At 40.3% G+C, this 25,621-nt stretch overlaps 1 protein-coding gene across 4 annotated transcripts in view; it reads right to left on the reverse strand.

The window, feature by feature from the left end:
- Positions 1-25,621, reverse strand: part of STAT3 (signal transducer and activator of transcription 3) — a 61,786-nt gene that overhangs the window by 23,563 nt on the left and 12,602 nt on the right. For all 4 annotated transcript variants that reach the window (XM_058561016.1, XM_058561014.1, XM_058561015.1 and 1 more), the window contains exons 2-4: positions 5,098-5,248; positions 4,036-4,180; positions 3,350-3,448 (exon numbers count right to left, since the gene is read on the reverse strand). In XM_058561016.1, the coding sequence (XP_058416999.1) occupies positions 3,350-3,448; positions 4,036-4,180; positions 5,098-5,225 (372 nt within the window). In that variant the 5' untranslated portion in view covers positions 5,226-5,248. The remainder of the gene's footprint in view (positions 1-3,349; positions 3,449-4,035; positions 4,181-5,097; positions 5,249-25,621) is intronic.

The following is a 25,621-nucleotide window of genomic DNA, read 5'->3' on the forward strand; positions in this document are numbered from 1 at the left end:
TTCCAAGGCCCAGCTGGTAGGCATGACTAACTAAAGAGATTTTCATGTGGGCCTTGACTAGCCTATCTTCCCCTTCCCAGGCAGATGGTGAACTTTCCACACTTCTCCCAAGAACACATGCCTTTCTGTTTCCCTGCCTGAACATGACCTTTCTGCCTGGAGAGCTCTCTCCTCATCCTCTGCCTGATGCACACGTAATCAGCCTTAAGTCTCGGCTCAGACACAACCTGTCCTTTCTCTGTGATGCCTTCTCCAACTCCCTCAGTTAGACTTAGATGGTCTTTTTTCAATGTTCTTGCTACATTTTTGTCTTTTAAAAGAAAAAATTGTACACTCATGTTCATAGCAGCATTATTCACAATAGCCAAAAGGTGGAAGCCACCCAAGGGTCCATCAACAGAAGAATGGAGAAACAAAATGTGGTATATATACACAATGGACTATTATTCAGCCTTTGAAAGGAAAGAAATTCTGACACATGCTACAACATGGATGAACCTAACGGACACTATGCTAAGTGAAACAAGCCAGTCACAAAAAGACAATCACTGTATGATTCCACTTACATAAGGTACCTAGAGTAGTCAAATTTATAGAGACAGACAGTAGAATGGCGGTTGCCAGGGGCCAGGGGCAACAGGGAGTTGTTGTTTAATGGGTACAGAATTTTAATTTTGCAAGATGGAAAGAGTTCTGGAGATTGGTTGCACAACAATGTAAATGAACTTAACACTACTGAACTGTACACTTAAAAATGATTAAGGGGACCGGCCCCGTGGCATAGAGGTTAAGTGCGCGCACTCCACCTCGGTGGCTCAGGGGTTGCGGGTTCGGATCCTGGGCTCGGACTTACGCACCGCTTATCACGCCATGCTGTGGCAGGCGTCCCCCCTATAAAGTAGAGGAAGATGGGCACAGATGTTAGCCCAGGGCCAATCTTCCTCAGCAAAAAGAGGAGAATTGGCAACGGATGTTAGCTCAGAGCTATTCTTGCTCATAAAAAAAAAAAGATTACGATGGTAAATTTTATGTTGTGTGTATTTTACCACAATTTAAAAATAAAAGAGAAAAAAATTTCCCTGATTATAGGACATTAAAAAAAATAAAACCCCTCAGATAAAGTAAAAAAGTCTTTAACCAACCACTTTAATGATTTGGTATATATATCCTTCCAGATATTTTATCATACATATCAATAATATATGCATATCATATACATTTGTTTTTACTATTATGAATCAGATTTTCTTCCATTATATCATCTAACAGGTTATTGCTGCTATCGTGTAAAAGAACTACTGATTCTTAAAATATTTATCGTGAACACAATCACCTTTCTGAACTCCTGTTAGTTCCAATAGTTTTTTTTTTAACTGTTTCTCTTGGATCTTGTAGGAAGACCTATCTATAAATAATGACAATTTTGTCTCTTGCTTTCCACTATTTATACTCTCATTCCTTTTTCTGTCTTATTGCACTGGCTGAATCAACGCAAAAATCATTTTTTTGCAAAAAAAAAATATCAATGGCAGGAGGCATTCTCAATCTTATAACTGTTTTTAATGAGAATACTTAAGTGTTTCACCATTGTGCATCATGTTCCCTTTGGTTTCTGACAAATATTCTTTATCTTGTTAAGACACTTCCTTATTTTTCATCTAGAATGGACACCAAATTTTGTCATTTAACAAAAATATGGTTTTTCTTCTTTAACTTATTAATTTAATGAATTACATGAATAGATTTCCTAATGTTGAGCCATACTTGCATTCCTAGAATATAAACTATGCTTTGTACACTAAGCAGGATGCAAAAATCCTAACCATTTTCTTTACTTACACTGTTTTTTTTTAGGCTTTGATATTAAGATTATTCTAACCTCATAAAATAAGCCGCAAACATCTTTTTTTACACTTTGGAAGAGTTTAAATGATAATGAAACAATCTGGTACCACAAAAGTTTGCTAAAAGAGAACTTATAGACCATGGGGCCTGTTGGCTTTTTTGGTGAGACAGGGAGTATAAATTTTTTAAAAGTCTGTCTCATATTTTTATGGTTATTGATCTATTTAATTTTCTTCTTTTTAGTATATTTTAATAATTTGTATTTTATTGCATTATAAAGTTGTTTGATTTTCCGTTTCTCCCAGCCACAACTTCCTCTAAAGCAGGGGGTCATCATAACTAGCATATAGTAGGATACACACACACGTACACACATAATAGATTAGATGTTCTAGGTATAGACAGCTATGTCTATCATATATCAATATAAGTGCCGAGACCAGTGGCACAGAACTGCTCCCTCAATGAGCCAGTTAGTGTCACATTATCTCTATTCCCTAAACGGACTGTATGTCTAGCTCTAGTGAGGTTGTTCTCAAACTTAATCACAAAAGAGAAATGCATATGAACCTGAATGATTCAATCCCGAACCATCTCCCAGGTGGCTCCCAAGAATAGTACATTATCATATCCTTCTGGTGCAAACATAAACTGTTACAGTCTTTAGAGAAAGCAATCCAGAATTATCTATAAAATTAAAATATATATACCCTTTGACCTAGCAATTCCATGCCCGGAAACCTATCACAGAGAAATCAAAGCACAAATATATAAAGATATATAGGGAGATACTGCAGTAGTACTTATAATGGGGGAAAAAAACCAGAATGAAGTGAATGTCTATCGAAGGGGGAATAATTGAATAAATTACAGCAAATCTACACCACAGAATATTATGCAGCAAATAAAGAAAATGAGTTAGCTTTATACTACTTGACTTAGAAGGATTTACTGATACAATATTAAACAAAAAAAGCAAGATAAAGAGAAGTAAACCCATTTAAATGTAACGCATGTGTGTGTGTATTTTCTATAGTTTATAGGAGGCTGGAGAAAGATATGAAAGGATACTACCAGACTATTAATGTTGGTTTCATGGGAAGAGATAATAAAGAGAGGGATTGAGGAACATTTCAGATTTTTTTTAAAACTTTCTTCTTTCTACTTTTCTGTAATGTTTTAATTTTTTAAAGAAAGTGAATGCATTATATACTCAGGAAAAAAATAAAGTTATTTTCATTGTATAAAATAAAAAAACCCACCAGGGGCTAGGGCGGTAGGAGGTGGGCACAAGGGGTGGAGGGATGCACTTATACGGTGACTGATAAACAATAATGTACAACAAAAATTTCACAATTAAAATAAATAAATAAATAAACCCAAAACACCCATTTCTGTCCTGGGGGTCAGTGTACATCCTAACTACTGGAAAGAGCAAGCACATCTTTGTACACAAGAAGGAAAGCACGTTTCCAGCAGCGCTTTGTTTCTTCCTAGGTCTCACCTGGGCTGCCGTGGCTGCAGTTTGTAGGAGGCGGGACTCTTCCCATAGGCACCGGGCCACAATTCGGGCAATCTCCATTGGCTTCTCAAGATATCTGCTCTATAAGTAGGAAAGAAAGAGAATGAAAAGCTGCACTAAACTAAGGAGATGTGGACCAAACAAAGCGTTATATTTACTACACGAAACAACAGAACAAGGGCCTCAGAGTCTGGCTGCAATCAGTGGGAGATGAAGGGGAGAAGAAGAAAGGCAATCACGATGAGCTGTACTTCTGGGAGAGAAGGCACAGTAGTTTGAGTCTTTGGATTGTATGTTATCCTGTCTTATAGGGAGGCCACCAACTTTGTCAAGGAACATCCAATTGTGGTCAAACCTTTAACAGTTAAGAGTAAGAGTCATCTTCCTATGAGGAGACCTAGTTACAATCATGTTATTAACATGCTAACATAGTATGATTAACATAACAATCACGTTATTACTTCAACTGGCCAAAGAAGTGAATCTTAGGTAATGATGCTCAAGGGTGAGTATACAGAGATCTGAGAAAAGGCTGATTACATCTCCTTTGATTTAAAGTACAAGATAGGTTCTCATTAGCCAGATGAGAAAAGAAATACTTCCAGGAAAGAAAGCTAAAACTCTACTGTGCAGGTTCAGTTTCTCCTCTACTCAGCTTCTCCTCACACCTGAAGGAACTGCTTGATTCTTCGCAGATTGTGCTGATAGAGAACATTTGACTCTTGGAGGAAGCGGCTGTACTGCTGGTCAATCTCACCCAAGAGATTATGAAACACCAAAGTGGCATGTGACTCTTTGCTAGCCGCATATGCCCTAGGAAAAGGAAGAAAGACAAAGAATGATTCTGAAACCTGCACACGCACACGCACATACGCACACGCACACAGAGAAATCATCATCAAGAAGGAGGAAAAAAACAAGGCAAACCCGATGCTTTAATCCACTCATCCTTTTAGATTCATCTTGCTCAGCAACAATAAATATCATCAGTTTAATAATTATTAACAATTCTTCCAGATACTATTAGCCACTGTCATAGTCTATACTTATAAAATATTTGAGTGAAATGGACAAATAAGCAGTTTTGCTTTGAATTCTCAGTCAACTCGGTGGTCAGATGATTAGTAGCCAATAAGCAATCCCAGGCTAGGATGGCCTATCTCCAATATCTCTGAATCACCTCCCTGGCTCCTCACCAAATTCTGGCAAAACTAGGTCATAGGACTGAATTAAACCAAAATTAATAGGTGGATCTGAATACATTAAAGTGAAGGAGGTAGTTTTTGGAATTCTGCGCCATTATCTCCGCTATGAACGAGTCTATTTCTCTTATTCTGTGTCTCTTTCCTTTAATTAAAGGGGAATCAGAAGTATGGACCCAAATTTCTATCCATGACAGAATTCTCATTCAGATAAAAAATATCTGTAGCACATCCCCGAAGCGTCAGAACACACAGGGATCTCACCAATGAAATGAGATCCAAATCAGCCTTTAAAACATCTGCCACCAAGCAGGTGTTTCAATGTGACAAAAGACAGTTACACTTCTAATATAGAAAATATTTATACAAGACTAAGAGTAGCTCTTTATCTCCTGATCTCTTTTACCCCATCACTTATGCCCATAAGTTTTTTGATGAAATAGTTAGCAAAGAGTTAAGCTAGAGCAGATCATGTCTCAACTCAAACCAGAACGTAACAATTTGGGGAGTTTCTCCAGAAAGACTTACCAATCTTGACTCTCAATCCAAGGGGCCAGAAACTGCCGCAGCTCCATCGGGAAGCTGTCACTGTACAGCTGATGAAGCTGCTCCAGGTACCGGGTGTCGAGCTGCTGCAGCTGATTCCATTGGGCCATCCTGCCGGATTCAGGGGTCCCAACTGCAAACCAAAGTGTTCATAGGGTCACTACAAGCCCTAGTATGGGTAAATAATCTAGAAATACCTCATCTACCCAACATAGGCATCAGGTCTGTGATTAGGAATAAGGATGCTTTGGAAAGGATCCTGCCTGTTTCTCCCAGTTTAGAACAATACATAGACATTCACAATCTCTACCTCAGGAAACACATCACAGCTTCTTCCAAACTGGGACGACAACTTGGCATTATGCCAAGTTCTAGAATCCATTATCTACCAGAGGTATGTGAAGTTGAAAAATGACAACTTCCAGATTTCCATTTCCTCATCTATAAAGCAGAGACCATAACTGCCACCCCTCAAGGCTGCTGAGATACTTCTAAAGCACCCAACTCAGTGCCTAGCACACAATAGATGTCAGCTTCTTTCTTTCCACCCTATACCCCTTTTAGGTGAGTGGGAGGTACATACAGTAAACCTGAACTAAGACCAAAATGTGAGATGTGGATGTTCAGGGAGGACAGAGAGCTAATTCTAAGACTACAAGTTTAAAAGTATAAGGAAGGATCTGCCTGGGATTCTCCCATTCAATGAAGAGTAATTTTGTTTTTTAAATTTCTCAGTCTGGGATAAGAAAGAAGAAAAGCTAAATACCAGGCATAGAAATTGTCCCCAGGTTGACGAACACCCCAGAGAAATGCTCAGGTATGAGAAACCAACCTGGCTAACCACCTTTAGTCCTCTTTCTGAATAGCTTGGGTCATGGAAATATCAATACAGACCAAGTAATCTTAAGAAGTTATAAAAATAACTATGAGTAATAGCCAAAGACCAAGATACGTACAGATCAAAGTATACTGAGATGGTTCTCTAGGATAGTGAGAACATTTAATGAAAGATTAAATACACACAAACATATACACGTACCTAAAGCTCTTCACTTACTTCTCAAAGAAGGCATGGAGAAGCACCTAATTACTGGCTCTTTCATAAAAATCACTGAGCAAACTGGTGACAAAACCGACAGGTCTTCTGTTCTCAAAGCAGCAAGTTTAATGGTCGCTCAGTGGTTCAGGATAAGGTTTTCTTATAGAACCTAAGAGGGGTGTGCTGCAGTTCTTCCCCTTTTGGGGAAGGATTTTTGGGAGGACAGACACAGAATACCCTCTTTGCTACTGCACAGAAGGCATCAATTGGTCGAGCTCTCAAGCACATATTCAGGAAAGCACAGGTAGTACTTTCTCAGCAGTCTGTTACATGGAATACTTACCAATCTAAGGCAAAATTATCCAATAGAAACGTAATGCAAGCCACATATGTAATCTTAAATTTTCTAGTAGCCATATTAAAAAAGAAAAAAGAAACAGGTAATTTTAATTTTAATAACATATTTTATTTAACCCGATATATCCAAAATGTTATCGCCTCAATATGAAATCATACAAAAATTGTTAATGAGATGCTTTACATTCTTTTAGTACTAAGTTTTCTAAATCTAGTGTGTACTTTACACTTACACAGCACAGACCTAAGGTATTTTCCCTCCTCAAGTACCAAGGGCTTAAATTCCACTGGTGAAAAAGTTCAGAAAAGCAAAGGAATGAGATTGTCAGAATGCAGTATTTGCCCCATTATACTGGAAAATAATGTTATCTTCCAATAATATTAGAGGGGAATAAGTAAGTTTCCTGGGTGTTTGGGACTTTTTTTTTTTAACACTGTCTTCCTTCGTCTTAGGCACCTTCCAAACATTTCCACCTACCATCCCTTTGCAATTACCCGCCTCCTCGCCATCTCCCACCCCAAGACCAACCTGCACAGTTCGGATGCTGTTTGGGCAGGGGTACAGGTACACTAAACACTGGCTGGAGTGCAAGCAGTAGCTGAAGCACATGCTACATGCTGGAGCATTGTAACCATGGTGTGTACTACCCTCAACAAGAAATCAAAGGCCATTAGAACTCTGACAATATTCACATTACGGCCAAGTTAAAATCTCCCTCATAGACTAAAAGCATCAGTCAGGATCTGCCTTATGTTCTCAGGACCTGATTTGCATAGAAATCTCTATAATATGCCAATTTATGTAGATTCTACTGTATGTGAATGTACCGAAACTCTAGACCTACCATATTCAAATATGGCAGCCACTAGCCACATGCGGCTATTACACTGGAAGTGTGGCTGGTTCAAACTGAGACATGCTGTAAATGTAAAGTACACGCTGGATTTTGAAGACTTAGTACAAAAAAGAAGTAAGATATCTCATTAATATTGAAATGATAATATTTTAGATATATTGGGTTAAATGAAATACACTATTAAAATTAATTTCACTCATTTCTTTTTGCTTTTAATGTGGCTACTAGAAACTAGAATGCAGATGTGCTTGCATTCTATTTTTATGGACTCTGCTGCTCTAAACTATGTAACCAAAAAGCTGTTGTTCTCCTAATAAAGGATTTAAAGAAAAAGACACCTACTTCTCATAACTCCAGTGTTATAAATTAATAAAAAATAGATTAATTATTTGATTATCTTACAATGTAAGATACAAATGGAGAGCCATCACAGTCTTCTCCCTGAGGTTGCAAATTAAAACCATAAAGCAGTATCCCACTATATCTGCTCAATTATAGATTAACATCGGGGTCATACATGAATGTCTGTATTTTCAAATTAATGTACCATTAAAAACTACAAGTTGTTGGAAATTTTCCAATTCATTTCTAGTCTATAACTCAGAAGGTTTTTTGTTATTCTTGTTTTGGTTTTAAATTGGGGTTTTAGTTACTTTCAGTAAGTGGTACAATAATTGTGCTATTTCTTAAACCAGAAACCAAATAGTGATCTTCTTACCAGCTGCTTAGCCACAAACCATATTTAACTAACAGGAGCCACAGGGCAATCAGACCAAATGCTCTTCATAAGAACTGCATATCCTTAAGAGATCACTAGCCAAATTGTCTAGGGAAACCATTGCCAACTAGCTCTGTGGTAAGTGTTTTACTGGAAAAAATTTTAGGAGAGCCCACTTTATTTCACAATCTCAATTCTGGTTTTTCAAATTACGAATTAATCTAAAGAACTCCACTATCTTCCAACTAAAGTATTTCTTATCTCCAGAATAATTCTAAGCCTGTGATTTAGTAACCACTTTCACTGACCTCCAGAACACAGAAAGTGATTTGCGCAACAATTTGAGTGCTGCGTACCATTCTGGCACTCAACTCTGCACAGGAAAGAAGTCGATTCATGCTGCACAGTGGAGGGCTCAGGGCAGAACACAGACCTTAATTCTCTCAAGGTGTTTACTAAATTTACATTAGCAGATAGTAAATGTTAGCATACAAAGGAAAGATAAGCGCTCCTGGTTTCTACAACTGAAGAGAAAAGAAAAATAAAAATGAAACAGCAAGTCACCAAAGACTTTCTGGACTTTTCAAAACAGGAATTTCTCAACCCCTTGGGGATAACTTACCAAGAATAAGTCATAAGGCAAACAACTATTGTCTAATGGGGAACTTATTACTGTAAAGATCACTAAAAAAGTTCGTCCCAAGTCACAGTGCTCATTCATGTACTTCAATCTAAAGAAACCAAGGGATGCTGAGAAACCCAAGTCAGGACCACTTAACAGTGACCCCTTACTCATCCCATCATTTCGTAGAACTTCTTTTTACATTAAGACTTGTACTTCACATCCATGCACCAGAGGACTTACGATAGGGGTGAGGGAGTGAAGGGCGAAAGTGAGGAGAGGGACGAAAACCAGGTGCAAACAATAATCCAGAACAGAAAGCGATCTAAAGAAAACTTCTGTTCCACTTTGCAATGTGTCACAAGACTTTTCCTTGGGTGTCAGCCATACTCTACATTAGAAATATCTGCATATTAAATAAAGCATACTTATATTTTATCTGTTGCCTACATTAAAAGCTCCTCTTTGCTGTCAGGAAAGGCCCAGTGACTAAGGCAATCAAAGTAGAAAGTAACGTAGAAATATACTTGCGCTAACTTCTACAGAAACCAGTCCTTTTAAGAAGATGTTTTAAAAAGATTATAAAAATAATACTGTTCACTGTGGAAAATTTGGAAAGATACAAAAAAAACCCCTCAAGGGCCGGCCCAGTGGCGCAAGCAGTTAAGTGCACACCCTCCACTGCGGGGGCCCAGGGTTCGCCGGTTCAGATCCCGGGTGCGCACCGATGCACTGCTTGGCAAGCCATGCTGTGGCGGCATCCCATATAAAGTGGAGGAAGATGGGCACGGAGGTTAGCCCAGGGCCAGTCTTCCTCAGCAATAGGATTAGGAGATGTTAGCACAGGGCTGATCTTCCTCACACACACACACACACACACACACACACACACACAAAACCCTCAAAAGATAAAATCACCCATATCCTACCATCCCACTATCTAGAATTACAACTGACATATTGGTGTAATTTCTTTTAATCTACCTCAGAGTGTGTATATATATTTTATTTCTTTGTAAAAATTGAGATCATAGTATTTTTACAGCTTTGTATTCTCTTTAAAAAAATTTTTATACAGGAAACATTTTTCTATACAAAGAGATTTCTGTTTAAAGCCCAAAAACAACTATTTGGTTTCTATTAGTGTTTTCAACATAAACCAGTTAATCCCATTGAGGGCCACAGAATTTATTTATTTATATTTGCAAGCTCCAATTTATTTGTTCCCACCATACCACATTCCAGAAACAATATGAGGTAGCTGCAAACTCCTTAAAGTAAATTAGGGAAGAGAAAAAAATGAGAAAAAGTGAAAGTCAATAAATGCTGGACAAAGACACTCAACCTTCATGAAATTTTCACTGTAGGATAAAAGGTGTATGAATAGCGGGGAGGACACATTTAAGTATTATAGCTTTAACTATTTAACCATTGATAATTTAACCATTCATAACTACCCTAGACATTAAGACTCTGGAATTTCAAATTTAAAAAAGATAATTCAAAATAAGTACACTTGTACAGTAAACATATAATTGCACTGCTTACAAATCCAAACAGTACTCTTATAACGTTTAAGACCAGATGTTTGCCTTTACAATAAGAAGTCTATACATAAATCTAGTTTTGATTTTGTAAAAAGACAAAATATTAACACTTGAGTGCCCAAACTATACTTATTGTAATTTTCAAATATACTCAATACAACTCTTTCTTGCAGAAATGGACATTGAGATATAAGAGAATCTGAATTATAGTTCCCTACTAAGGTGGCAAACCTGAATATATGAAAGAAGTACTAAATTACTGGGGTGTAGAGCTCTGAGAAGTGAAGGAAAGAACAGGTTTTAATGACACTCGGAGAACTCAACACAAAAGTCTACCATCCCGGGCCGGCCCCGTGGCTTAGTGGTTAAGTGCGCGCGCTCCGCCGCTGGTGGCCTGGGTTCGGATCCCAGGTGCGCACCGACGCACCACTTCTCCGGCCATGCTGAGGCCGCATCCCACATACAGCAACTAGAAGGATGTGCAGCTATGACATACCACTATCTACTGGGGCTTTGGGGGAAAAAATAAATAAATAAAATTTAAAAAAAAACAAAAAAACCCCAAAAGTCTACCATCCCTCATTCTCCTGATCTCTCTTTAATTCTTCTTGGAAGAGTTAAAGAATCTTGTGCCAAGCACATTATTTTTTCCCTTCCAAATCCTAACATGCATGTAAGGTCTTATCCCTAGCAGTACCTTCGTATAGTTATCTAATTTATATCCAGAAATATAGAGAATAAAATGTCAGATTTACAGTAAACTTTAAGAGGTGGAACCTACCAGGAATGTGAACAGCAAAAAGGAAAGAAAACCTAGTGCCCTGATCCATGAAGGACAAGCAGGATTTTTAGAAAAAACCAAAAGAACTACCCCAAATCTAGTGCTCACCCAGCTATCTTGGAGAAAAAGATTCTGAGAACTATAAATTACCAAGACCTCTTATTATTTCAAATCTAACAGTGTTAAGGAATTAAAAACAAACAAACTGATGTATTCTCTATACTTGATCTGGGACAGGCACCATATTTGATCACAAGTATTTCAGACTAAAGGAACAAGAACTAACAAAGATAATTCCCTCTAAATTGAAAGTAACACAACCAGGCATGCTTTGTCAATTACTGAGTGGGCAGTTTATGGTTAAAGCCGCCTGAGAACAGGTCTGACTCTAGGTAAAAACCACAAAACTGACCAGATTTTTGCGTCACACAGTCTCCCCACTTTGTGACACTTCCACTCTCTCAACCAGACACACTCCTCCGAAGCAGTGTGGTGTGAGGCCAAGGACACAGGGACTTTACACTGGATGGGCCTGGGGGCAAACCCCGCCTGCAATTTATCAGCTATTTGTTTGGGGGACACTATCTGACTACTGAACAGGCTTCCTTTTCAGTAAAATGCGGAAGTATCCCTTTTTGAAGGATTGTTGTAAAAGTCAAAAAAATAATGGATGTACAGCATCCCTCCTACACGTTGCTGGCTGCACTTTACTGCTGTATTGTTCCTTCCTCCACAGCATCTCTCTCGTCAACATTTCTTATGCTAAATCCATTTCCTCAATGACCTGGGAAACAGAGATTAATTCATCAGATTCGCCATGTTAAATGATAAAGCCAGCTTTCCCTGCTATGTAAAATGCATGCATTTTAATGGGCCTTTGTATCATATCCTGAGGGAGGGAGTAATGCTGGGATTTCCGGTATGTGTGTTTAGGGAGAAGGGGAGGACAGGAGGGTTGGGAGATGCCCTGATCAAATATCTCCATACATAGTTCACCTAAGGATAGCTCCAGGTCCTAAAAAGACTAAAGATGAAAACACTAACTGATATCCAAATGAAAGAAAAAGATGAAAAATAAGAACCTTGGTTTAAGAGCAGTCCAACTAATATTTATTGCTAATATTTATATAGCACTTGCTGTGTGTCAGGCACTGTTTTAAGCACTTGATATATATTTATTTACTCATTTCACCCTCACAACAACCCTATGAGATAGACACTATTTTTATCCCCATTTAACAGAGGAAGAAACTGAGGCACAGAATTTTAAGTGATTCACCCAAGGTCATACAGGTAGTAAAGGCATGGAGCTGGAATCAACCCAAATAATCTGTTTTCAGAATTCCTGCTCTTAACTACCATGTTCAAGTGGGAGTTTTCACTGATTTTTAGGTAACCTGTGAGTCAACCATAATACCAAGCCAATGTGACCTCACGGTATTTTAACAGCCATAGTGTTCAATTAAAAGATCTATTAGTCCTGCTGTAACTGGCCCACATCTAGAATGATATTCTTATTGTACCGCAATTTAAATGGTGCAATAAAAACCAAACACAGTCAGGGAGGGGCAGTCAGGGTATGAGGAGTCCAAGAACTTGAAGGTTTTGCCCAGTAAGAAGACTTGGGGAGCAGGAAGTGGGGTTAGGAGAGAAAAAGATAAATTACAGAAGAATGGCTCTTCAAATTCTTGGAGTTCTGTGCGTGAGAGGGGAAATCACTCCAGAACAAGAATCTGTTTCCCCATAACATCTACTCCCAAATTCTACCCTCTGGGGTAGTTCCCTCAGCATGTAGAGGTTCCCACCCTGGCTGCAGATTAGAACTACAAGGGCAGATATTTAAAAAAAAAAAACAAAAAACAAAAAAAAACAGAGATACCTGGGAACTAAACCAGGTGCCAAATCCCAATGGCTGAGGGTGGGAACCAGGTTTTGATATTTAAAAGCCCCTAGGATGATGCTAATGGTGTGGCCTGATTGAGAACCTGGGAATAAGAGCAGAGATCAGGGCTCAACTCTGGATGCACAACAGAATCACCTGAGGGGGTCTGAGACGCCAGATGCTGGTTCCTACTCCAGATGTACTGAATATTAATCTCCAGAGATGGGGTCCAGGCAGCTGTAATGAAGCAGAACACTGCAGAGGCTGTATAAGGAGACTATGGCACGAGATGAGGTTGGAGAGGGCTCTCGTGTAAGCCATACTAAGAAACAAGAACTCCAAGGGCAATGGGGAGGTCTGAAAAGTTTTAAGTGGACAAGTGACAATTTGATTTACATTTCAGAAAGATTCCCTCAGGCTGCAACAATCAAGGTGAGAGATGGCAGCAGCCCAAACTTGGGTAGCAGCATCAGAAATGTTTTGAAGTGGACATCTTCCAGAGATACTAAAGAGGGAGACGTGATGGGGTCTGGTGACTGGTTGAAGGGCAAAAGCAACTCAGGGAAAGGGAGGAGTAAGGAACAACCTCACAGGTTCTGTTGCACTTGGTGCTCAAATGGAGGTTAAATGCTCACCCTGAGAAATGTCACAGCAGTAATTCCAGTATTAGGAGAGCAACTGGGCCAGACAGCCTTTAAAGACTGTCCAGTCTATAAATTATAATCAGGCTCGATTCTGTCAAGACATTGAGGTTACTGCAATCCAAGAATAAATGCTGCAGTAAAAGTAGTGAACTGATATTTAACAAAAAAAGGTCCAGGGTTACTAAAAAGTCCAGTCTACTCCCCTACTTAAAACCCCACTGATGACTCTGCATTGTTCTTAGGCTGAAAAGCAAAATATGTAACATTAAGGCAGAACAATGTTGTGCTCAGAGCACGAATCCTGGAGCCACAGGCCCAGACTTGAATCCTGGCTCCACCTCTTAAACGGATGTGAGCTAGTGCCAGGTTTCTAGCCGCTTTGTGCCTCCCGTTTCCTCATCTGTAAAAAGAGGAGAAAACAGGACTTACCTCACGGTGTCGCTGTAAGAACTAAATGAGTTAATGTACACAAAGCACTTAGGACACAGCTGGCTCACAGCATGTAAGTGTTTGTAAGTATTATAAAGGGACCCGACGGCCCGCCTGGCCCTGCCTCTCTTGCCTCAGCTGGCACTAGCCTGTTGGCTGAGGTCTGGACACTCACTCTGCTCCTTTCAGCTGCTCAGAAACACCGAGGCCTCCCCCCACAGGCCGTCCACACGCCTTCCTTCTATCACATCACCATTGCTTGGACTCGAGCCCCATGACTCCATAACTGGCACTCTGCCGGACTGCCAGCTCCATGAGGGCAGGAAAAACCTTGGCTTTTGCTCACTAGTGTGTCCCCCACACCCCCTCAGCACCAAGCAGAGTGCTCAGCTCATAATGGGTGCTCAAAAAACACGTACTGAACGAATAAACTGCTGGCATGAATTACAACTACATTGAGTGAGTCAGGTGAGGACACTGCATCCACGAAGACGTAGTCTGAGGAGCAGACCACCTCTTTCAGTTTTGCTATTTGAAAAATTCAAGGATGATCCTTCAGTGACCTTCTAATAAGAGTAAAATCAGGGCCGGCCCCATGGCTTAGCGGTTAAGTGCACACGCTCCGCTACTGGCGGCCCGGGTTCGGATCCCAGGCACGCACCGACGCACCGCTTCTACGGCCATGCTGAGGCAGCGTCCCACATACAGCAACTAGAAGGATGTGCAACTATGACATACAACTATCTACTGGGGCTTTGAGGGAAGAAAAGGAGGAGGATTGGCAATAGATGTTAGCTCAGAGCCAGTCTTCCTCAGCAAAAAGAGGAGGATTAGCATGGATGTTAGCTCAGGGCTGATCTTCCTCACACACACAAAAAAAAGAGTAAAAGCACTCCACCAGCTCAAAAACACACACTAACTTCTTACTGTCCAATTCAAGCTTTACCCCTGGCTGAGGCTCCCCATCTCCTCAGCCAATTTTGGCTACCTCTAGCTCCTCTCTCCAGCCTGAAGATAACTTACAAAAATGTCCTGTCTTCCATCCAGTCAACTTATCTCCCCTCACCCCCGCCCCCTAAAGACTTTGCTCCTTTCTCACATATGGTCTTGCCTGAAATGTTTTTCCCCTTGGTGGCATTATATGTTCCTTTCCTTCTCTGTTGGAGAGGCTTTCCCTAACCTCCCCTCTGGTCCAATCACTGCTTTAACTCTGAATACCCACAGTGCTTACATGTGCGGCTGAGGCTCATTCTTGTTTTGATTCCATCTCCTCCATTTGAGGAGGAGCTCTCTGCTGTCAACCCTCTTTGTATCGTTCTGATTTAGAGCTTCAAACCAGATCTTAGATTTAAGACACCAAACGAACATTTCCTTTACTCACATTTGCACAAACACATAAATACCACCTCCACTGCAAAAGTTTCTACTGAACAGTCACTGATGGTCACAGAACTTAAAAGCGTGGCACTAATATGGCAACCACATCTAGGAAAATAAGATTAGCTCTACCCTGTATGTTTGGTTACCTAGAATCTGGAGGTTTTTCTGGAGAAAAGCAAAGCATCCTTCCAATGAGCTGTGAATGCTGAGGGACTCACCCTCACAGGAATCAGAGGCGGGCTGCCAATTCTTTAAAATAGGAGTATAGCCCTTGAGAAACAACTGTAGGTTGGGCAAGCAAATCATCATGTCAAAATTTCCAGGCTTGAAGGCAACTGAAGGGAGGAGAAGGGCAAGTTGCTGGAAAAAGCCTGTGGGTACTGTTATCTTCGGCCAAAGCCCCAATAAAGAGTCATAAAAGCATCCACCAATCTAGAATGCTATGTAAGTTACTAATATTCTTTTAAGACAGGCAACTGAAACAAAGCAGAGAAAGGGAACATACATTTCAGAATCTTGATGTCACATACCCACAATATAGCTCAACACTTACTGAAGAGAAGGAAGAACCTTTTCTCAAACTTATTCAGGTCACTTTCCCTATAAGAGATATTAAAGTAATCCTGGTCACTTAGCATGGAGCAATATATAACTGTCAGGGGGCTAAGAATCCATATCCATGGATCCTGTGTTAGAACTCCTTCCTTCAAAGTAACTACAGTTTAGGGGCAGAACCTCAAATTCAAAGGACATTTGTGGTGTTGTAAAACATGGCCCCAAATTCTTTGATATGCTTCCCATTGAGAGAAGGGATGTTTGTCCCCTCCCATTGAATCTAGCTAAGCCCATGATGGCTCCAACCAACAGAGTATGAGGGAAGTGTCGATACGCAGCTTCCAAGGCTATGTGCTTCTACCTGATTCTCTTGGAAGGCTCATTCTCCAGAACTCAGCCAACATCCTGTGAGAAGCCTGAGAAAGCAGAGGCCACGTAGAGATGCTTGGTCTACAGTCCCAGCTGAGATCAGCCTTTGACTTTTCCCAGTCCAGGCATTAGCTATATGAGTGAAGCAGCCTCCAGATGATGACTGCCCCCAGATGTTGAAGTCTTCCCAGCTGAGGCCCCAGACACTGTGGAGCAAAGACGAGCCACCCTTGCTCTGCGGATCGGAATTCCAGCCCGCAGAATCTGTGAGCACAAGAAAATGGTTGCTGCTTTACACCACTAAATTTGAGGTGGTTTATTGCATTTGGTGACTGGAACAACATTTTTAGTAATATAGTGATGAAATACTGTCTTTATAGAAAGTCCAGCTTCCTTGAGAAAAGAATTCATAGTTTTAAAGGAAAAGGATTTGCTGTTAAAACTGTTTTAATAATAAACGTCTTCTTTCCAGGCCAGCCCCGTGGCTTAGCGGTTAAGTGTGTGCACTCCGCTGCTGGCGGCCCAGGTTCGGATCCCGGGCGCGCATGGACGCACCGCTTCTCCAGCCACGCTGAGGCCGCGTCCCACATACAGCAACTAGAAGGATGTGCAGCTATGACATACAACTATCGACTGGGGCTTTGGGGGAAAAAATAAATAAAATAAAAAAAAAAGCAATTAAAAAAAATAAAATAAACGTCTTCTTTCCTCTATGCACTCACTTTCTAAATCATTCATCCAGTCCCACTCCTTCAAAATAACATCTACACACTGACAATCCCCAAATTTCCAAGCCTCGCTCTATCCTCTCATGAACTCCAGAGTCTATATCCAACAGCCTACTCGGTATCTCTACTTGGATATCTAACAAGCACCTCAAACTTAATGTACCCAAAATAACTCCTTCATTAAAAACTTCTCCCAGCCAGCTTCCTCTCCAATCTTCCTCATTTTAGCAAATGATAACTCCATTCTTGCACATACTTAGGCTAAAAACCTTGAAAATAAGCCTTGACTCCAGTCTCTCTCTCCTCCTTTTTCTTCCTCCCTCTCTCCTCCCACATCTGATCCATTAACAAATCCTGGTGGCTCTACTTTCAAAATGTATCTAGAATGTGAGCACTTCTCATCCCCTCCACTGCTACAATCTTAATCCAAGCCACCATCATCTCTTACGTAGACCTACTGGACTGAACTCCTAACCAGTCTTGATGCTCTCACCTTTGTCCCTGCACAGTCTCTCGACCTTACAGATGCTTTCAAAATACGAGTCAGATCACTTCATTCCTCTGCTCAAAACCCACACAGAAAGAAATCCAACTCCTGCCATAGCCCACGAGTAATCCATGTCGTCCCCCGATGCCTCTCTGCCCTCCTTTCCTGCGCACTCCCCTTTGCTCACACCTGTCTCCTTTCCTCTCCTGGACCCCACCATGCCCATTTCTGCTCCATGCCTCTTATACTTTCTTCTCTGCCCGGAAAGCTCTTCTGCTAGATAGCTACCTCCCTCACTTTATTCAGGTCTCTGCACAAACGTCCCTCGACACCACTCTATCTAAGACAGCACATCTACCCCTGCTGAATTTTTCTTCACAGTCCCCATAACCCTCCAATATACCATATATTTCTTTTTTGTTATCTCCTTCCTCTACCACCCACTAGGGATGTGAGCTCCGTAAGAAAAAAGACTTTCTTCCGCTCACTGCTGCTTCCCCAGGACCTAGAAGTTGCTCCAATAAGTGTTGAATAAATGAATGAAAAGTAAATAAGTTTTTTTAAAAATCTGTAACATGCTTTTAACACAGAGAAGATTGAAGTACCTTAAGCTAATTAACTTCATATAATGGCACAAACTGGTCTTCCTCAAACATGAGCTAACAGGTTCAATAATTCATGCAAATTTACTGTAAGTGACAAAACAAATATATAAAGTTTCCCAATAGAAGAATTTATATTAAAATGTAAGCCTCAAAACAAAAAATTTTTTAAATATAATGCTTTTCCTATAAAGCTAAACTGTTATATAGTAAACTCGTTTCTCCTTAAATTGCAACAATGAAACTGCAGCACCTTTTCATCATCTAAAAGAGGCCATTTCATGACATGTGCCTGCTGGAAGTATTTGAGAATCTAAGAAATTACACCATAACTAAATATTGACACGTAGATGCTAAAACAAGGCATCTCATAAAGCATAAAACCACTTGGATGAGTAGGTTTATTTTGAGATATTTTCAAAGTGAAAGGTCTAAGACCCAACCTAGAGTCAATAGTAAATCTTTTTACACAGTAAGTATATGGCCTGCTTTTCAAGGCACTTGGGATCCAACTTAATAACAAAAAGCATTTTTGTTGTTGTTGTTGTTTTTTAAGAGCTCTTAAAGCATATAAAATCCAACCTCCCCATTTTGCAGACACAGAAATAGACCACTGACATGAGCATCGGGAACAACATCCAATAGGCAGCCTCTTGACTAGTCTAGTGTTCTTTCCACCACAACATGATTTAAGAGGCAAAGAGCAGATCAAGCCTTCAACTCTCCAACTGGAAAAATATGGTTAGAGAGGGAAAAAAAAGTCTGACTACAAACAGAAAAGCATCTATCCAGGCAGAAAAATAGGTCACAGTTGTTATTCTCCTGAAGAGAAGTATTTTGTTGTTGGGATTAAAAAAAAAAGTTTATCACATAACTGTGACCTCAGTAGATAAAAATGCACAGAAGTAAAATACATCATTTCTCAGAGGCTTCCTTTTCTTTCCCCAGTTTTATTGAGATATAATTGACATATAACATTGTATTAGTTTTAGGTGTGTAACATAATGATTTGATATATGTATATACCACAAAATGATCACCACGATAAGTTTAGTTAATATTCATCACCTCACATAATTACAAATATTTTTTTCTTGTGATGAGAACTTTTAAGATCTACTCTCTTAGCAACTGTCAAATATACAGTACAGTATTCGTAACTACAGTCACCATGCTGTACATTATATCCCCATCTCGGAAGTTTTCAGCCAAGCTGTGACATTTAGGAGGCCACATGTAAACGTGTTGATGGATCACTGGACATTTGAGTGCCTCTTACCAGGTGCTTTGCTAAGCCCCGAGAACAAAGAGAGAACTCACAGTCCCTACCAGGGCAAGAGGAATGCACAACTCCCGCGGGCACATAACTCCAGAATAACAAGGCGAATGGTGCTCCTGGGAGTTGTGCAATCTGTCCCTACTATCAAGGAAGATACAGTTTTGAAAGAAGGAAGATATATAACAAGATAATTACATGAAAATGGAATGGTGCTACACTGGAAGGCATATACTTTACAAGGTATAGTGGCCCTACAAGAGAGGTGGTAATTCTAGAGAGGAAGGGGTAACCAGCCAAGAGTAGAGGGAACAGCATGTGCCAACACAGGAAAGCTCAAGAGAGCGTGACATAGATCTTCTGGTTTAACATGATCCAAAAGCCTATTAAAGTGACAGTAAAGCAGGGGTAATGGGGACAAACCCACAAGGAATGGGAAATGAGATGACAGGGGACAAAAGATGTCCATAGAATTCTGGAATCCAGAAAACGGAGAGATGGTAACTGACCTAGCACAGCTGAGAACACTGAACAGTAAGTGCCTGCAGAAGGGATATCCAGCCAGAAGTATGCCGTATACCCCCAAAAACCTCGAAGTTGGAGGTAGTAGGTATGGTTGAAGGCAGGAACAAAAGGTTTGGTTGAAAAATCTGTATAAAGAGCATTTAGATTCCCCACATAACTACCGCCTTTTGAACCCAACAGGAGATAGAATGCTTATTCTCTAGAGAAAGCCAAGTCTGGACTTGGGGACACCAGCTGAGGACACAGCTGAGGGCAGGAGAATCACTGAACTAAAGCATGGAGAGCAGGTGAGGAGTGACATCTATCAGCTCCCAGAACCCTAGCAGCCAGGGCCTCCCCCAGTCACCCCACAGTGAAGCCCAACAAGCACAGAAGACCATCCAACTTTTTACTGAACATAACTAAGAACCATCATGCTTTTGAAGAAAACCTCCAATAGGAGAGAGAGTAATGAACACAAGAAAAAAGGAACTCAGGATCAGAGAATACTAGGAGCAGACAAAAACTTCACAAAACTATAAATAATATCCTCAGAGAGACAAATTATACCCATTAAACAGGAATTGAATAAAAATGAAGATGAAGATGAAGCTGGCAACTGAGAAAGGGCTCCTGAAATTGAAAGTGACAGCCAGAATCAAAAATTAATAGATGGGTTGAAAGACAAAGCCAAGGAAACCCCCTAGAATGTAATCCACAACAAAAAAGATGGAAAATAAAAGTGGAGGGGAAGCAAAAAACAAAATTCAGATGATCTGTCCAGAAGATCCAGTATCTGACCAAGAGGATTCACAGACAAAGAGAAGGGAAAATGGTAAGATGGGAATTATCAAAGAAATAAAAGAATTTCCCTTTCTAGATTGAAAGGGACCCATCCAGTACCCAACCCAATGAACATAAATGGACCCACACGAAGGCACATGATATGAAATTTCAGAACAGCGGGAATAAAAAAGTTATACAGGCTTTCAGAGAAAAGAAACAGAAACAGAAAAGAAACAGAAGAGGATCAGAAACCAGAACAGCATCAGACTTTCAACACAAACGCTGAAGGATTCGAAGCCAATTGAGCCAACAATGCCTTCAAAATGATGAGCAAATGATTCAGTGCCCACCCAAATGATCATTCAGGTGTGAAGAGAGAATAAAGATATTTCAGATACACAACAACTCAAGAAAGTTACTTCCCAGGGCCAGCCTGGTGACCTAGTGGTTAAGTTCACGTACTCCACTTTGGCGTCCCGGGCTTCACAGGTTTGGATCCCGGGCACAGACCTATACACACCATTCATCAAGCCATGCTATGGTGGCGTTCCACATACAAAATAGAGGAGAAGTGGCACAGATGTTAGCTCAGGGACAATCTTCTTCAAGCAAAAAGAGGAGGATTGGCAATGGATGTTAGTTTGTGGCCAATCTTCCTCACCAAAAAAACAAGTTACTTCCCATGCATCTTTTCTTGATAGCCTGTTACTAGAACATGTGCTTCAGCAAATGAAGCAGTAAAGCCAGAAAGAGGAAGACATGGGATCTAGGAAAAGGAGAATCCTATGTGGGAGAGTGGTAAAAGGAGACCCAGATTGCAGCACTAGGGGAGGTTGGCAAGAAAATAATGCGTAGATTTTTCAACATGTTGAAGTATCTGAAGTAAACTGCCAGGCATTTGAGAGACCTGCTGAGACATCTGGGGAAGGTTAGCATAGGTATAAGAAAACTAAACAATTTTTTAAAATAAAAATATTAACTCCAGGAAAAAACAAATAAGTGTATGTGAAAGGAAACAATCATAGTACACCACATGGCTTATCAGTGAACAATATTTAGTCAAAACAAAATATACTGATTAGTGGTTTAACTAAGGTGGTTTAAAAATTATGACAATTATATTGTGAAGTATGGAAAGGAATAGCAGTGGTGAAAGAAATAAATCTCCACCAATGATAACAGAAAGTTAAAAGGTGTCTAAAATTTGATTTATCAAAAATAGCAGTATAAGCCTATCACTTAGAAGCATGGAAGTAAATAACAGAAGAAAAAGCTAAATGCTTTGAAAGTGGCTGTCTCTGAGAAGCAATACCTGGAAGTGAGGAGGGATGGGACAGAAGACTGTTGCTTTCAATATAAGTCTTTCAGTATTCTTTGATTTCTAAATTATTTGTATACATTACTTGGATAAAAATTAAAATTATATTTTAATTTTATTTATTTATTTTTTCCCCAAAGCCCCAGTAGATAGTTGTATGTCATAGCTGCACATCCTGCTAGTTGCTGTATGTGGGACGCGGCCTCAGCGTGGCCGGACAAGTGGTGCGTCAGTGCACGCCCGGGATCCCAACCCGGGCCACCAGCAGCGGAGCACGCGCACTTAACCGCTAAGCCACGGGGCGGGCCCTAAAATTATATTTTAAAGTGAAATGCTTCGTACCAAAATAAAATAAAATTTAGGTAACATTCTATCTTGTCTCAGAAGGAACCTCCTTATTTATTCATTCAAAAAAGAAAAATAGTCTGGAACCAAGGGCAAGGTACAGAGTGGTAAACAGAAGACAAGTGTCTGCCTCCCTGAGATGGAGGAAGCTGACAAGTAAAATAGGAAGATAATTACTACTTGTGATAAGAGCAGTAAAGATGACAGGATAGTGAGTGACTGGGGTCAAGTTGGTGTACTTTAAACAGCTAGGGAAGGCATCTTGGAGGAAGTAACTATTTGGTCTGACTCCTAAAGGAAAAAAGAACTTTTTATGTTAAAATCTCAGTTTGGAGTTTCCAGGACCAAAAAGATAATATAAATTCAAACGTTAGGATGGGCAGGTCTAGGTTTAGGAATTCTTTTAGGAGACTTGCAGTTTCAACTTCTCACCAAGGCAAGGCCTTGTCTCTGGCCTAGAGCGGATTTTAAACTAAAAATCCTTAGTAATCCTCCCCTCCCCCAGTTCTAGGCTGGCTTCTTCTCCCATTTTTGGTGAGGTTCCATTTGATTTTTGCCTCTGAAGATTTCCCTAATTTTCTTGAGAGCCCAGTTTTTCCAACCTCTCTTGGTGTTTTGTACAGGAGGGTTTTCAGGGTATCTAGTCAGCCATAGAGTGGGAACAGAAGTCAGGATGAGACAAGTAAAGGAATTTAAGAAAACTTTAGAGGTAGAACCAACAGGACTTGCTGACGATTTGAAGAGAAGCAGAGGTATGAGAGAACAGGGGAATTAAGGATATTCCTAGGTTTCTGGCTTGTACAATGGGGTGGAGGGTGATGCCTTTTACTCAGATGGGGAAAGCTGGGCGTGGAGAACGGCACAAGGTTGTGGTGAGAAAGTTTAAGAGTTATATTTTGGACAAGATAAACAGGAGACAACTACGAGTTGTCAAAGGGAAATATCAAGAAAGCAACAGAATACAGGAATTGGGAGCCAAGAGATGCCTGGGCTGGAGATACACTCTGGGTAGTCATCAAGATGGAGATGATAGTTAGAGCCAAAGTAATGGATAAGCTAACCTAGGGAGAGAACATAGAAAAAGAGAAGAAAGAGAGCCCCAGACACAGGCCTGCAGCACTTCAACATTAGTGTTCAGGTAGAGGATGAACCACGAGAGACCAGTAAGACTGAAGAAAAACCAGGGGAATTTGTTGTCACAAAAGCCAAGAGAAGAGAGTATTTTAAGAAAAAAGAGGTGTTCAACTATGTCCAATACTGGTAAAGGGGTGAGCAAAATGTTGAAAGAGTGGCATCCATTCAATTTGGTAATGCCAAGATCACTGGGGACACTCTAGCCCACCATTCTTACTCCTTCCTTCAACTAGGTTAATGCTTCTGAATCCCAAGACAAATCAACCAAGAAGTCCACAGGGGCACTCAAGCTACTCTTGTTACTTTTCTTTCTAGGATTCATTGCTTTAGAGGCTCTCAGGACCCCCTGGAAGACTATCTTCTCACTTTTGTCCCTTAATCTGATAAAAAAAAGGAGTTATTAAAAAAGGCCCAAGAAGAATAACTCCTAGAAAGAATAATTCTCCTCTTTCAAAAGATTTAGGGCCGGCCCCGTGGCTTAGCGGTTAAGTGCCCGCGCTCTGCTACTGGCGGCCCGGGTTCGGATCCCGGGCGCGCACCAACACACCGCTTCTCCAGCCATGCTGAGGCCGTGTCCCACATACAGCAATTAGAAGGATGTGCAACTGTGACATACAACTATCTACTGGGGCTTTGGAGGGGGGGGATAAATAAATAAATAAAGAGAAAGTTATTAACAAAAAAAATAATAATAAGATTTAGAAATCTTCAGTATTTCTCCTCTATTCCAATCCACCTACGTTCAGAAGTGTTCAGATCTTAAGAAGGAATCAATACTCCACCCAGCATATTTTACGTAAGGGCAGAGAAACTACTCTAAACATAAAAGTCAGTATTTAAGTCTGCACTCTGGACTATGGCCCTCTGGCCAGCCCTACCTAGACCCAGAAGAGTTTGAAGATTACATTTATGGAGGAAAAAGGTAAGTATTTCATTTCCTTGTCCCTGGTACACTAACCACAAGCATCCCCAAGTTTGTTTCTGCATGAACTTGAATTCTAGAAGAGAATTTTATGTCAGTTACAAGTTTTAAAGAGAAAAAATTAAATATATCCTAAATATACAAAGAACTCTTAAAACTCTCTAAAATTAAGCAAACAACTCAATTAAAAAATGGGCAAAAGATCTGAACAGACACCTCATCAAAAATATACAGATGTAGCAAATAAGCATATGAAAAGATGCTTGACATCATACGCCATTAGGAAATTGCAAATTAAAACAATAATGAGACACCACTACACACCTATTAGAATGGCCAAAATCCAAAATACTGACAACACCAAATGCTGGTGAGGACGGGGAGCAACAGGAACTCGCACTCATTGCTGGTGAGAATGCAAAATGGTACAGCCACTTTGGAAGACAGTTTGGCAGTTTCTTACAAAACTAAACATACTCTTAACATATGATCCAGCAATCACACTCCTTGATATTTACCCAAATGAGTTGAAAACATGTCCACACAAAAACCTGCACATGAAAATTTATAGCAGTTTTATTCATAATTGCCAAAACTTGGAAGAAATCGAGATGTCCTTCAGGAGGTCAATGGATAAACAAACCGGTACATACAGACAGGAAACAAAAAGAAATATGCTATCAAGCCATGAAACGACATGGAGGAATTTGAACGAATGTTGCTAAGTGAAAGAAGGCAATCTGAAATGGCTACACTGGGCTGGCCCTGTGGCTTAGCGGTTGGGTGCGCGCACTCCGCTGCCGACGGCGCGGGGTTCGGATCCCGGGCGCACACAGACGCACCGCTTCTCCCGCCATGCTGAGGCCGCGTCCCACATACAGCAACTAGAAGGATGTGCAGCTATGACATACAACTATCTACTGGGGCTTTGGGGGAATAAATAAATAAATAAATAAAATTATGAAATGGCTACATACTCTATGATTCCAACTATATGATATTCTGGAAAAGATAAAACTATGGAGATACTAAAAAAGATCAGTGGTTGCCAGGGTTCAGGGGAAGGATGGAATAGGTGGAGCAGAGGGGATTTTTTAGGGCAGTAAAACTTTTTGTATGATATTGTAATGGTGGATACCATTATACATTTGTCAAAATCCATAGAATGCACAACAGAGTGAACTCTGATGTAAACTATGGACCTTAGTTAATAGTAATATATCA

This window comes from Diceros bicornis, chromosome 18, assembly GCF_020826845.1.
Source record: "Diceros bicornis minor isolate mBicDic1 chromosome 18, mDicBic1.mat.cur, whole genome shotgun sequence".
NCBI classification, from domain to species: Eukaryota; Metazoa; Chordata; class Mammalia; order Perissodactyla; family Rhinocerotidae; genus Diceros; species Diceros bicornis.